Source organism: Balaenoptera acutorostrata, chromosome 12, assembly GCF_949987535.1.
Source record: "Balaenoptera acutorostrata chromosome 12, mBalAcu1.1, whole genome shotgun sequence".
Classification (NCBI taxonomy): domain Eukaryota; kingdom Metazoa; phylum Chordata; class Mammalia; order Artiodactyla; family Balaenopteridae; genus Balaenoptera; species Balaenoptera acutorostrata.
Window position 1 is genome coordinate 58,998,213 of NC_080075.1, and position 14,816 is coordinate 59,013,028.

The 14,816-nt window shown below is 35.2% G+C and overlaps 1 protein-coding gene across 5 annotated transcripts in view; it reads right to left on the minus strand.

Moving 5' to 3' along the window:
* Positions 1–14,816, minus strand: part of MTA3 (metastasis associated 1 family member 3) — a 162,931-nt gene that overhangs the window by 87,718 nt on the left and 60,397 nt on the right. For all 5 annotated transcript variants that reach the window (XR_009009946.1, XM_057558457.1, XM_057558455.1 and 2 more), the window contains exons 5-6: positions 6,350–6,413; positions 4,025–4,142 (exon numbers count right to left, since the gene is read on the minus strand). Coding sequence is in view for 4 of the 5 variants with exons in the window: in XM_057558457.1 (XP_057414440.1) it covers positions 4,025–4,142; positions 6,350–6,413 (182 nt within the window). In the remaining variant the exon portion in view is untranslated. The remainder of the gene's footprint in view (positions 1–4,024; positions 4,143–6,349; positions 6,414–14,816) is intronic.

Sequence of the window (14,816 nt, forward strand, 5' to 3'; positions counted from 1 at the left end):
AGAACATAATTTCATGGATCTCTATACATATTTATATAACAAACAGTCTCGGAGAACATGTTAAATTAATAACAGTGGTTAATAGTGGGTTAGAAGGGATGATCTGAGGGACTACTACTTTTTGTTTCCAATATAATTACATTTTCTACCACAATTCATACTGTTTGCAATAAAATAAATTTTAAGATTTAAAAAATGGGAAAAGGCAAAGGGAAAACAGTGGAGCCCCTTCATATACTATGTTACAAAGGGACTTCATCATAAGCGCTAACTGCAAGGACTGGGGGTTCTGACTGTGCAACGAAGAGGTAGGATTCTAATCGGCACAGTGGCCTTCAAGCTGATCCTCTGAATCCTAAGGTTCAGTAAGGTACCTCAAGAGACTCAACGGGGCCTTCTCTTCCACTTCACCCACAACAACCTGACTTCCTTATTTAAGGTCATACTGCGTAATAAGAAAGGGTTCTATTGCCTAAATAAAGTCTGTAAACCACCCATCCGGAAGACTACTAAGAGAAACGCAATGTTAAAGGCAATTAATACTTGTTAATGAATTATAAGATCTATTATATTAATGAATATTTAGTCACATTTTCTAAATACAAAGAATGCCTTTGTCAGATAACTGGTGTAACTTCCCAAATGCCACAAGCTGTTAAGAATCTTTCCTTTTGGGGCTTCCCTGGTGGCGCAGTGGTTGAGAATCTGCCTGCCAATGCAGGGGACACGGGTTCGAGCCCTGGTCTGGGAAGATCCCACATGCCGCGGAGCGGCTGGGCCCGTGAGCCACAACTACTGAGCCTGCGCGTCTGGAGCCTGTGCTCTGCAACAAGAGAGGCCGCGATGGTGAGAGGCCCGCGCACCGCGATGAAGAGTGTCCCCCACTTGCTGCAACTGGAGAAAGCCCTCGCACAGAAACGAAGACCCAACACAGCCAAAAATAAAAATATTAAAAAAAAAAAATTAATTAATTAATTAAAAAAAAAAAAAAGAATCTTTCCTTTTACCTGGAAGAACTGCAAGGTTCTTACCCTCAAGAATTCAAATCCTTATTGAGAAGTACTGTAGAATAAATTATTGCATTTTATATATGATTTCATTTCCTAAAATAATTTTTTAAATTCTAAGCTAGGTAGATATGCTTTCCAAATTACTAACTCTAACCAGCTTTATGCTTTTCAGGGGCAATATCATACGTAAAAGTTTTGCAGAGAAGTGGGAACTCATGAGATTCCATGATCTGATTTTTATGCCCACTGTTACTTGAAATATCCCAACTTTATTACTTGGTTCAGCATTTATCTTCACATGAGCAATACACAAAATTTTCTAGGCTTTCTATACACCTAGGCTTATTTCAGTGCTCAAGAAAGAACCAAACATAAAAAAAAAATTAGGGAGTTCCCGGTGGTCTAGTGGTTAGGATTTGGAGCTTTCACTGCCATGGCCCAGGTTCAATCCCTGGTCAGGGAACTGAGATCGTGCGAGCCACGGCGCACCCAAAATAAAAAAAAATAAATTAAAATTAAAAAACAAACTAAAATACTTCAATAAAATATATATATAAATTTAAAAATCAAAAAAATTAAAAAACACAACATTGTAAATCAACTATACTTCAATAAAATATATATATATATAAATTTTTTTTTTATGAAAAAGAGAGAGAGGACCACACAATCAACAGCTCAGGCAGTCCAAAATTTTAAAAGTCAAATAATAAAAATAGCACACAAGATTACATGAACGACACAGTCTGCAGAGTTTGACAAGCGGAGAGATCAAAGTTCAGGGAGGAGTAACAAAGGGCTGCTTAGGGGATGTAGAACTTGGGCCAGGCGACAAGCACACATGAGCATCAGGGTAACTCCTGGCTTTTGGCCTGTGCATAGATGGACTTGCTGAACTATCTCACTAAGAGTGTATACATTTGCCCAAAACTCAAAGAACTGTCACAAAAGAGGGTGAAATGTACTACATATAAATTATACCTTAATTAAAACAAGGGAAAAAACCACCTGTAAATAATTACTTGGAAGACAATTACCATTTTGTATAAAATTTCAGAAACACATGCCTTATGACTTAGCAATTTCATTTCTGGGAACATATTTTCCAGTTATATCCAGAGTACAAAATTATGCATTATATAAAGGATACTCAATGCAGCACTATTTGTAAAACTTAAAAATCAAGTGTTTTTAAAAATAAAACAATAAATATTTAGTGAACACTTACATGTAGTGATAAAAGTCTAAGATCAAACATTAAGGACTATAAAACATCCAAAATTATTTCTGGAAGAAAAGATGGTTTGTACAGAACAGAATGCTAATAAATGCAATCTCTCAGCCTATAATAAACTGAGTCACTACTTACAATTTCTTCAAAAAAAACTTCTAAACACAGATGAGTGCAGACATGGCATTCTGTTCTCAAAGCTTAGTCATTACTGACTGACCTTTCCTGGTACTGAATTCATGAAAATGCAGAAGTCTGCAACCTGTTATTATTCACAGCCACCCCACCTACCCACCACTGACAATGACAACACAACTCTATCCTGAGTTGATTTAACTTTTCTGCATATATTTCCTATAGGTAAGGCAAGGTAAAGAATGCAAATTATATAAACCTTAAGGGATAAATTCTAAACTTCTGTATGACAAAAATTCTTAATTTCTGTATAACAAAAATAAATAAAACAAATTTAAAATCATTAGCATTTTTTAAGTGAGGAGGCACTATGTGCAACACTCGTAGGCAAAGGGCAGATACTTTTATATTTGTTTACCTTTAATATGCAAAATACTCTTGCCAATACATATAAATAACCAAATAGAAAATACACAAGAAATTTACAGAAGAGCAGTAACGGAAAGCATAAGTAACTTTTAAAAATTAAAGAAAAAAAAAAAAAAAACACACAGCAACACCAAAAAAAAAAGAAAAGCCAAGACAATAATATCACAAAATGGGCAAGGGGGGGGGGTTCTTTAATAATCTATTGGTGGAAGCATCTGGTTCACTCATATGAAAATTAACAGCCTTTTTGAAGGGCAAAGAAGCATTTTCAGTATCTTCCAGGGAGCTATGCTTGAAAAACATTTACACAGCATAAGTATATGTAAAGCTTTTCTGGAAGCATCATTTGTAATCTCAAAAAATGTAAACACCTAGATGTCTGTCAATAGGGTACTGGCAAAGGAAGCAAATTGTGGTACATCCATGCAGACTTAAGAACTCTACAGTCACTGAAAAGCATAAAGCCACTCTACTCATCAGGAAAGATGCTAAAGATACAAACACTATTAACTGAAAGAAGCAACTGCAGAGCAACGTGCAAGTTGCCATCCCACAAAGACCACTCCAGAATGGATTACGAGCCAGAGCCTGTACCAAAAAAAAAAAATACCCTGAACAATATTAGTAATTAAATATGGGTTTGGAAAGAAGGAAAGGGGCTGGTGTTCATTTTCTGTATTACACGTTTCTTTGTGTTTCATTTTTTAACGGTAAGAATGTTTCACTTTTGACATCAGAAAATAAAGGTTTTAAGTATATAATTATGACAGAAGAAAGAAAAGTCTTGCTAGGAAGACCTGTTTTTAAAATGCAAAGTTCTGAATCTCTCTGGTATAGAAACTACGCAGATCAGTCAAAATCCCCACCAAAATGTAAATGTTCACTAGATTCCAAGGCTACCGTAGATAGATGACATGAAGGCACTCAGGATCTCAAGGCATGAGCGTGTCACATTGAAACACAAGTTCAACAACACTAACATTCTTAAAGTTGTATTTAAAAGAAAAACACAGGCAGAAAACTCATGAAAGTGTGAAATAAAAAATGAATAACTGATCGATTAAATTATTTTTCATTGCTGTTTGTTGTATTTCTAAAGTTGGAAGAGCCCGTTACTTTTAAACTTTAGCCTGAAAGTTGTTTCTTCCATATGAGGAAAATATTTGAGTTTCAAGGTACATTTGTTTTCATAGGATTTGCAACCCAAAGGAAAACATACCTTCTAAGAGCATTTCTGGAATGTCTGCTTGATATCTAGGTCCCACTCTGATTTCACCTTTGTCAGCTAACAATGTCTTCACTGAAGGATCATAGACCAATGAGTAGAAAAAAGTATCCTGGAAAAAAAAAATGACAGAAAATACCTAGGTAAACATAATTCCTTCTACTTTTTATAAAGCAATAAATCCAAAGTCACAATAATGAAACCATAAAACTCCAGAGTATAAAATTTCATTTTGGTGAATAAATTCATATATCTTTAAGAAGAGCATGATGTTACTATCATCAGGTAAACAGTATAAAATCAAATGAAACCAAAACAAATAGCTTACAATAAAAGTGGATAATAAAGTGTTATTATTATTTGTTTTAGTCTAACAGAAAACCATTAACTGCTCTAAAACTAAAAGCTAGCAAAGTTAAGCAAAAGTCAAAGGAAGACCCCTGAAATCAAGTAATCATTTAAAGCTGTAAAGCCCCCACCAAACAGTAAGGATGCCTTCATAGATACCCGGCACTCTTACTTAGTGTCCAGCCCACATTTATCAAAAATATTAAAATGCACACACATCTCACATTAAATAAACTATAGAAGAACTTAGTTTATATGCTGTTTACTAATATGTCACACTGTATACATTCAAGTAAATATCTATTAATTATAATTCTGCAGTTCTCCTTTAAATTCTGAAACACTCATATGTACCTATAGGTAGGCATATAAACATAACTATACATGCTACCACCACTGGCATATCCACCTAACTTTCCATGGACCCTTAAAGAGCAAAACACCCTAGTTACTGGACCTAATGGATAAAATGACCTATAGCCACAAATCCTTAGCTGAATTCTGCATAACCACTGGAGATCATCTGAACCAGCAAAGTCTTGTCCCTGCTTCCCACCATGGTTCTGAGGGTGACCTACTGCAGGATTCTCTGTATTATATCCTGAAAGGGCCTATCCCTAAGAACAGCAGATTGATAAAGGACTTAAGTGGTTAAAAAGCAAGTGGATAGGAAAAAAATCCTAAAGACCTTTGCAAATTTTCATCTACTACAGTCCTTAGCATACACAAATTGCTAATAAATTAGAAGGCATAAATATCACCTTTAAAAAAAAATTTCAGGGAATTTCCTGGCAGTCCAGTGTTAGGACGCAGTGCTTTCACTGCAGTGGCCTGGGTTCAATCCCTGGTCAGGGAAAGAAGATTCCAGAAGCCATGCAGCACAGCCAAAAATAAAACAAAACAAAACAAAACAAACCACTCTCTTAACAGCCAAATACAATAAAATACACTAAAACATGTTGAATATGTCCTCTTTTTATTTCTGCTTCTGTGAGCAAAAGCTAATTTCTGAGCACCATCATTACCCATATTATCCATCATTCTGTTAGACAGACTGATGACAAACCCTACCCTTCTTTTCCAAATTCCATGAGTCTATTAACCCCTTTTTTCTGCCTCGAATACTTATTTTCATTTTAGTTTTCTTTATTAGGCTTCTAATACATAGTAGTTCTACATGTTTGTATCAATCTTTTTCGGCAATGTTTACTTCATTTGAGATAAGGGAACAACAATTTTGAGCATAGTAAAATATTTTTTAAAAAGAAAATATGTCCCTTTAATTCTGTAAAAAAAAAAAAAACCTATGTGTAATAAAGATTTTGGGAAAACAAACACTATGAAATTATAAAGGTTAAATACTGAAACATTATCAATAGTAAAATATTTTCCCCACAACACAAATGATAAAAGTCACATAAAACTGCAAAATGTGGAATAGTCTTGCTTATAAGAATTTCCTCCCTTCAATGAAGTGCTTGCTCTAATTCAACTTGTTAAAAATGTTTAAAATGTTTCTTGAATTTTACAGAAAAATATATTTTTAGTTGACAAAGTTTATTAGGATTCAAGGAAAGAAAGCAGACCACCAATGGTAAAATCTCATCTGCAAACAGTCTAAAAGAAAAGCTATTTATTTAAAAAGAAAAAAAAGGGAGGAGGACCAAGTATACTGAAGTCATTTATTTCATAAAGCCAAAAATAGTTCTTCCACTACCAACTAAATCATGTGCTATACTTTACAAGCTTTTCATTACCAAGCAAAAGAGACAGACAGACACGGGAGTTTTTGCCAACTTTTATCTCAGTTAACCAGAAAAATAAAATTACCTGAATGCAGTCCAGTCATTATACTTTTACCATAATACTGCTATCATTGTGCAATAATTTGTTAGAAGAAGAAATAATACAAAAGTATGGGCTTCTTATGAAATAGAGGGAAAAACAAAAACAAGTATAATTGTGAATTACCTCTTTATCAAGATATGACAATACAGACTCTGTCTCATTCAGAAGGGCAACACTGCATTTCCCCCTGTTGAAAGAGGAGAAAAGTGAATAAATAAAGGCCACCTCACCCTCACAGTGATGATATATACAAAGTTAGGAATATTCAAAATGTAAAGGTGGTATTAAGGAACTAGATGGCTTTTAGGAAAATCTATGTATGTATATACTTGGACTCTCTACCGTCTTGGTTTTGTGTAACCTAAAAAATAAGGCTGTGTTTGTAGACATTTATTGAGAGGCTAATCTGGGAAAGGAACAGTGTTAGGCAGTAAATACTTGTAACATAAAACACTTTATAGGTATTTCCTAATTTTTCAAGAAAAAAAAAAGAAGAGTACAATGCAATCTTCAGACTAAGAGCTAGTTTCTGAATCTGTAAAGAGTTAATATGAGGTAATTTTATACAAGGGATTTTCAAAGACATCACCATACAAACCAGTGCCTGAAATAACCTTCAAATTTTTAAAGTAGCCACTGCATATGAGAACCTAAAATAATACACATTCACATCAGGATTAACTAACTTACCTTTATTGAAATTGCTCTAAAGACTAGTTAAAATTTAAATACAAGAAACTCCTATAGAGCAAGGGGCAAATAAGATTTATGGACCTTGAAGTCTCATGGCATTTACCTTTGATCATAGCTGGGTGTGTGCTTGGAAAAGAAATGTCTCTTTTAAAAAAGGCTTACAGGACATGGAAGCAACCTAGGTGTCCATCGACAGATGAATGAATAAAGATGTGGCACATATATACAATGGAATATTACTCAGCCATAAAAACAAACGAAATTGAGTTATTTGTAGTGAGGTGGATGGACCTAGAGACTGTCATACAGAGTGAAGTAAGTCAGAAAGAGAAAAACAAATACTGTATGCTAACACATATATATGAAATCTAAAAAAAAAAAAAAGGTTCTGAAGAACCTAGGGGCAGGACAGGTATAAAGACGCAGACGTAGAGAATGGACCTGAGGACACGGGGAGGGGGAAGGGTAAGCTGGGACGAAGTGAGAGAGTGGCATGGACATATATACACTACCAAATGTAAAATAGATAGCTAGTGGGAAGCAGCTGCATAGCACAGGGAGATCAGCTCGGTGCTTTGTGACCACCTAGAGAGGTGGGATAGGGAGGATGGGAGGGAGATGCAAGAGGGAGGAGATATGGGGATATATGTATATGTATAACTGATTCACTTTGTTATAAAGCAGAAACTAACACACCATTGTAAAGCAAGTATACTCCAATAAAGATAAATAAATAAATAAATAAATAAATAAATTAAATAAATGAGGTAAAAAAGGCTTATCTAGACCTGAGAAAACTCAAGGTTATTCAGGTAGTTGTACTTATTATCACTTTTAAAATTATCCTCCCATCTTGAAAACTTCAGTATAGCTACAAATTTGACAGAATTTTGATAGACTATTCAAGTTACAGATATTGGTCAGGGCTCACACAATATTTTTTAAATGTCATAATGTCATTTGATTATCTAAACAGAAGTCACTACTTGCTCCCCATGAAATAACATGTAAAAACAAATGCATCAAATATACATTAAATAGGAAGCTTGTTGTTGAATTATCAGAGTGAAATACAATTCAAAGGAAAAAATTACCAAAAGCAAAACTTTTGCAAAAGTAAAATATTAACACATAAGTAAAAAATTATAGTTTACTAAACGTTTTGCAACTGTATATTCCTTAAATCTAAAAAACTATTTCCTCTCATCAAAACATCTTTCTCTGTTAATCATCTTAGGCTGTTATCACTTCAAAAGATTTCTCTCAGGGACTTCCCTGGTGGCGCCGTGGTTAAGAATCCACCTGCCAATGCAGGGGACATGGGTTCGAGCCCTGGTCCAGGAAGATCCCACATGCTGCAGAGCAGCTAAGCCCATGCGCCACAACTACTGAGCCTACACGCCTAGAGCCCGCGCTCCGCAACAAGAGAAGCCACCACAATGAGAAGATCGTGCACCACAACGAAGAGTAGCCACTGCTCACCGCAACTAGAGAAAGCCCACTTGCAGCAAAGAAGACCCAATGCAGCCAAAAATAAATAAATAAATTTATTTATTTATTTTTAAAAAATTAAAGATTTCTCTGTGAGCATGTGGTATTCCATATTATCCCGTGAAATCTCTAATTTGATTACCAGGAGCTATAAAGGTTTTCTGCTTCTCTAATATATTTTATTCATGCATATTACTGAAGCAGAAAAATTAACATTATTACTTCAATGCATATAACAACACATAAAGTCAACAATTACCTGACAAGCTCTTACAAAGGACAGAATTACGAGCAGGGAAATTGCTCTGTTGCTGTTACCGCATCTACAGCTGCCATAGAAGAACCTCTTATGACCTGTGAATACATGCTCACACATCCAAGAGTGCTTAAGCAACAAACGGGATTTCCAAAAATAGTTTCATTTACTTCTCTTGCCTCAATAACTGCTGACAAAGCAGTATTTCTAACATTTAATACTTAATCACCTAGAAAAAATATATTTTTCAAGTTCTCTAAAGTCAGGTTTTTTTTTAAATGGAGAGGAGCAGATGCTGTAAATGTTATTCTAATAGATACCACTTGAATTTTATAGGATAACAGACACTGAAAATTCATAAAAAGAATATAGCATAAAGTTGCCTCCATACTGTCTGAAATGACAAAAGAATTTAATTACAAACCATTATTTTCATATTTATATCAGGAGATAAGGAAACATTGATTATACTGTTTTAGAGGCACAACATGATTACAAAACCAACAGAAGGATAGATATCCCAATCAATCTAAAATATAAATTATTTTTGGAAATGTAGATTTTATGCAAAGAGGAAAGGATAATAATAGGTAATTTTAGTTCTCAATTCTTCTTTAATGTAGTATATTGTACCTTTTCCCCCATTAAAAATGAAAATGTGACACAAATTTTCATGTACATATATTAACAGCTAACAAAGTAAGAGGTTGAGTCAGAATTATTTTATGAAGTAAATATGAATATGTAATTAACACATGTACCACCACGCCAAGAGTTGTTGATAAAAGTAGTTTAAAAAGAGATTTAAAGTGTTGGCTTCCTTTATGCTGAACAAATCTTGGCTCACAGGAAAAAGCATGATAAATTTTAAGCTAACGGCAAACTAAAGGAACTATTATCAAATTCTGAATATAGGTAACCCAATTGTTTCACCCTGAACCTCAAGCAATGAACCTAATTGTAACTTTGTATGGGGACAGATGATTACTAGACTTATTGTGATCATTTCATAATGTATGCATATGTCAAGTAACTATTTAGTACACCTGAAACTAACATAATGTTGTATGTCAACTATATTTCAATTTTTAACATATGCAAAAACAAACTATTTGCCAGTGTGGCGGGGGGAAGATGCTCAACATTCTCAGCCATTAGGAAAACGCAAACTCAAAACCACAGTGAGATACACTTCACAGAAAACCACAAGGATGCCTACAATGAAAAACACAGATGATAAGAAGTGTTGACGTGGATGTGGAGAAATTGGAACCCTAATACTTTGCTGGTGAGGATATAAAACTGTGCAGTCACTTGTGAAAGCAGTTTGGCCGTTCCTCAAAATGTTAAACAGAGTTGCCCTCTGACCCGGCAATTCCACTCCTAAGCACACGTAATACCATGAGAAAAGAAAACATACATCCACACAAAAACCTGTGCACGGATGTTCACAGCAGCATTATTCATAACAGCCAAGAAGTGGAAACAACCCAAATTTCCATCAGCTGATGAATGGGTAAACAAAATGTGTAGTTCTGGTCCAAGTCCAAAGGCCTGAGAACCAGGAGTGCTGATGCTGTAAATCCCAGTCCGAGGGCAGGAGACCGAGGTCTCAGCTTAGTCAGTCACACAGAGAGAGAATTCTCCCTTCCTCTACCTTTTTGCTCTTTTCAGATCTTCAACTGATTAGAAGAGGTTTCCCCCACGCGGTGGGGGCGCAGAGACAATCTGCTTTACTCAGTCTACTGACTCTAATAATCTCTTCCGGAAACACCCTCACGGACACACTCAGAATGCTTAACCAGCTCTCTGGGCCTCACATAGCCCCAGTCAAGTTGACACATAAAATTAACCATCACAATATCTCAATAAAGTTATTATTAAAAAAATATATAATATATATATATTATTCTTCAAAACTGTCAAGGTCATGAAAAACAAGGAAAGACTGGGATACACACCAGAGGAAACTATGGAGACATGATGCCTAAATGAAATGTCAGGGTAAATCGTGAAACAGAAAAAGGACATCAGAAAAAGAATGGCATTATCTGAATAAAGTCTGGAGCTTAGTCAATAGTAATACATCCATGTCAATTTCTTGGTTTTGATAAAGATGTAATGATTATATAAATCATCAACATTAGGGGAAACTGAGTGAAGAGGACACGGGAACTCTCTGTACCATCTTTGCAGCTTTGTTTGTAAATCTAAAAGTATCCCAAAATAAAATGCTTCTTTTTTTTAAGACACCCCCCCCAAAAAAAGGGGCATTTGTGTCATTGGTCTTATGAGTCTTATATTAATAAGCCACAAACTGAATTCTGAGCATTTTTTCATGTAAAGAACCATGCCTGGTTCTGTGATTGGAAATTCAGCAAACAGTTTTATACAGCATTTAATCCACTGAATACAATGAACAAATTTTTAAAAATTAATGAAGTTCAAAGATCCAAAATGCTTTCATAACCTTACATTTCTCAACAGCAGCAATGTAAGATAGGTCAAACGAAAAGATTCAAAATTCTGAGGGAAATTATTTCCAAACCAGAATTATATGCCTAAACAAATCATGAGTCAAGTGTGAAAAACATTTTCAGATAAGCAAGGACTAAAATTTTTTACATTTTAGAAGACTAATCAAAAGGAAAAGGCAAAACAATTATTAACTCCAAGGAAAACATAATATTGTACAACAATGAATTATGTGAGGAATATTTATGCGTTCATAAAATACAAATACTGATTATTAAGTTAAACAAAATTGTGATATACTGGAAATACAAAGGAAAGGGAATGGAGAAGAGAAAGTGAAGAGATTTCTAAAATTTTTAGAAATGAACAGTAGCAGTATCAGAGTAGTATAAATGCCAAGGTCAATGTCAGAGAAGTTGAAAATGATTGCAAGGTGGAAACCAGGCACATGACTGCCTTGGATATTACCAGACAGCTATATATTGGGTTGGCAAAAAAGTTCCTTCGGATTTTCCCGGACAGGTTACCAACAGCCCGAAAGAACTTTTTGGCCAACCCAATACATACGTACGACTTTAAAAAATATTGAAATTTAAATTTGAAGTGAAGGGGGGTCCTAATTAGATAAAGTGCATAAATTTGCACGAATATTATACATACCAAGGGAGCAATAATTATTTATGGTGGCACGACATCAAGTTTTCTCAACCTTGGCATTACTGACCTTCTGGGCCAGGTAGTTCTTTGCTGCAGGGGCTGTCCTACGTGCACAGGACATTTAGCAGCAGCCCTGGCCTACAGCCACTGGATGGCAGGAGCAGCCCCACACCCAGGTGTGACAGCCAAAACGGTCCAGACTTTGCCAAATGTCCCTTGGGAAACAAAATTGCCCCTGGTTGAGAACACTACAGAGCTGATGAACCATGGTTTTCTTAACTGTATCTTAGTAATAAGTATTTAAGGACTGCCTATATAAGCAAAAAAATATAATTTTATGAATTTTTAGATTATAAAAAGGAGGAAGAGGACAAAGAGCAAAAAGAAATCTAGAAACTTTCAAATATTTCTATTCAAAGATACATTTTCTGCTGTTAATACGATGAGTACTTTAACAGATGTTTACAAACAGAAGTTAAAGGAGGCCTCCAAGAAACAAAACAAAACAGAAACTGGAACATCTGTGTGAGTAGGTAAGACAGAAGAATGAAAAACCAAGAAGAGAAGTTTGAGCTTAATGTCATAGCTCAATGGATTTTGTGAAGAAACATGACAAGCAGTGTTTTGGAAAGCCCCTTCCATTTGTGGCATGTGGAAAGATGCAAAGCAACAAGTTATTATTAACCCATGATCCTGGAGATCTGGTAACAAACATGAAAGAAACTATCAAAGAGGAATTCAAGGGGAAAAAAAATCCTCTCTTGGTGCCACTTTTCCCTTTTATAACTAGGAGAAAATGGAATGTTCAAAAGAAGGTGCTAGGATTAGGAAGCTCCTCTTCTCCAAGACAGGATGACAAACAAATTGCTTTGATCACTAGGAAAATCTCACAAGCATTTCTTTCCACAACCATGTGGAACACCAGTACTCGGGACAATATGTAGGCTATCCTGTGATACAGTCCAATGCATTTCTGCATTATGATTTTAGTTGGAGAAGAAAACACTTCAACCCATAGGGTTGATCATTTCAAAGGAAAAGATTATATAGTATAAACATAACATTCAAGAAAAAGTGTGCTAAACATGTAGACTTTTAAATGTTAAATTGTGATATGATTTTTCTCCAGTTTCTGTGTTCTTCCTCTAGTCCTCCTTCTCCTTAGCAATCCTAAGAGCCTAAGCATACTAAGTAAATAACTATCTTTATGTTACATTCACCTCTTAAGTAGCACTACTTATAGTCTCAATAGCACTCTTCTGGCTAACTTAAATTTTGTTTACAGATACGAAGAAAACTGCAAAAATCTAACATCTTAAAATAAAAATATTGGCACAATGAAATGTACAGGAAGAAAACTGCCTTTGTTTGAATTTTGTTTTAAAGATTCCAAGTAAGTTTCTTTAACGTTAGTAGCCAAACTGGAGAGAGACTGCTAATCCACAGTGGAGTTCTCTTTTATTACTTATATACTTAAAACTTAGCATTACTACTTATTTATCAATAAACATAAATCTGTAAAAATTGGTTTTCTCTGAAGATTTTTAAAAGGCCTCAACACGGACTTCCCTGGTGGTCTAGTGGGTAAGACTCTGCGCTCCCAATGCAGGGGGCCCCCCCGGTTTGATCCCCAGTCTGGGAACTGCAAGCATGCCACAACTAAGAAGCCTTCGGGAAGGGAGGGGGGAAGGGAGGGGGGAAGGGAAGGGAGGGAGGGAGGGAGGAATAAATATATTTTTTTTAACCGTTAAGCTTTAAAAAGAAATAAATAAAATAGAATAAAATGATCTACCAAATATCCTCACCATTGAGGCATCCCTGAAATTTCAGGATACAATGGATTAGAGAATTCTAAGATTTAAAAGCTGGAAAAAACAGGTAATATGCAGAATATGGAGAATCTATGTGATATAAAACTACTTTCAATGACAATAGATGTTTGAGGACAATGGGGTTAGTCATCTTCAACCCAAAATTAAATTCCAAGCCAAACTATGTATCACATTAGTAGTAAAAATTACCTATGCATTTCATTCCAGAATAGCATAGGAAGTATTAAAAAATATGTAAAAGAGAGGTTGAGTCTGATAAAGTTGATAGCCTCTGCTGTAAGTTGTTATACACTAAAACATAAAACTAAAATTAAGAGTCATAACCAAAAAACACAGAAGCCTTCCAACGAGTATATGAAGAAGAACAGTATAATTAGAATATCACCACTCTATAACAACTGTGATTAAAGGAACTCCAGGCAATAAGCATCAAATAAATGCCAGTAACATCCAGAAATGAGAGATTATATACCTCCTAATGTACACCACCACCTATGAAGAAGTTTTCGTCTCTTGTACTTCACTCTTCCCCACAGAGGAAAGAGGCAGGGCAGGAGGAATGAAGGAAACCACATCCTCTATTACCAATTCACGAGAAATACGAGGGAGAGGGGAACGTGGTTGAACACAGGGGGATACAATCAGCAAAATCCAAACGGTGAGAAACAAAATCCTCAATGCATCAACAAAAAAATAGCGGGGGTGTTGGGGGGGAGAGAGAGATAGGGAGAGACAAAGGGAAGCCCTCATTTATTTTCCCCTAGGGCCACCCAACTGATTTGGCACCATATACCTTTCTCCACTACACTGCAAAGGCGCCTTCATCAAATATCAAGTTGTACTGTATATGTGGGTCTGTTCTGGCTTTTCTATTCTGTTCCACTGGTTTATTTCACAATCCACTTACCCGTACTACCCTACATTAATTACTGTAGCTATACAAGTGTCTTAATATCGAATGATATAAACCTCTAACATTTTTGTTCTTCAAGACTGACTTTATCAATGGTTCTCAAACTTTTTGGTCTCAAGATCTCTTTAAGTTCCTAAAAATTATTGAGAACCTCAATGAACTTTTGCCTTTGTGAGTTACATCTATCAATATTTACCATGATAGAAATTAAAACTAAAAATTTAACATCAATTAATTAATTTAAAATAAAAATAAACATATTAGCAAATATTT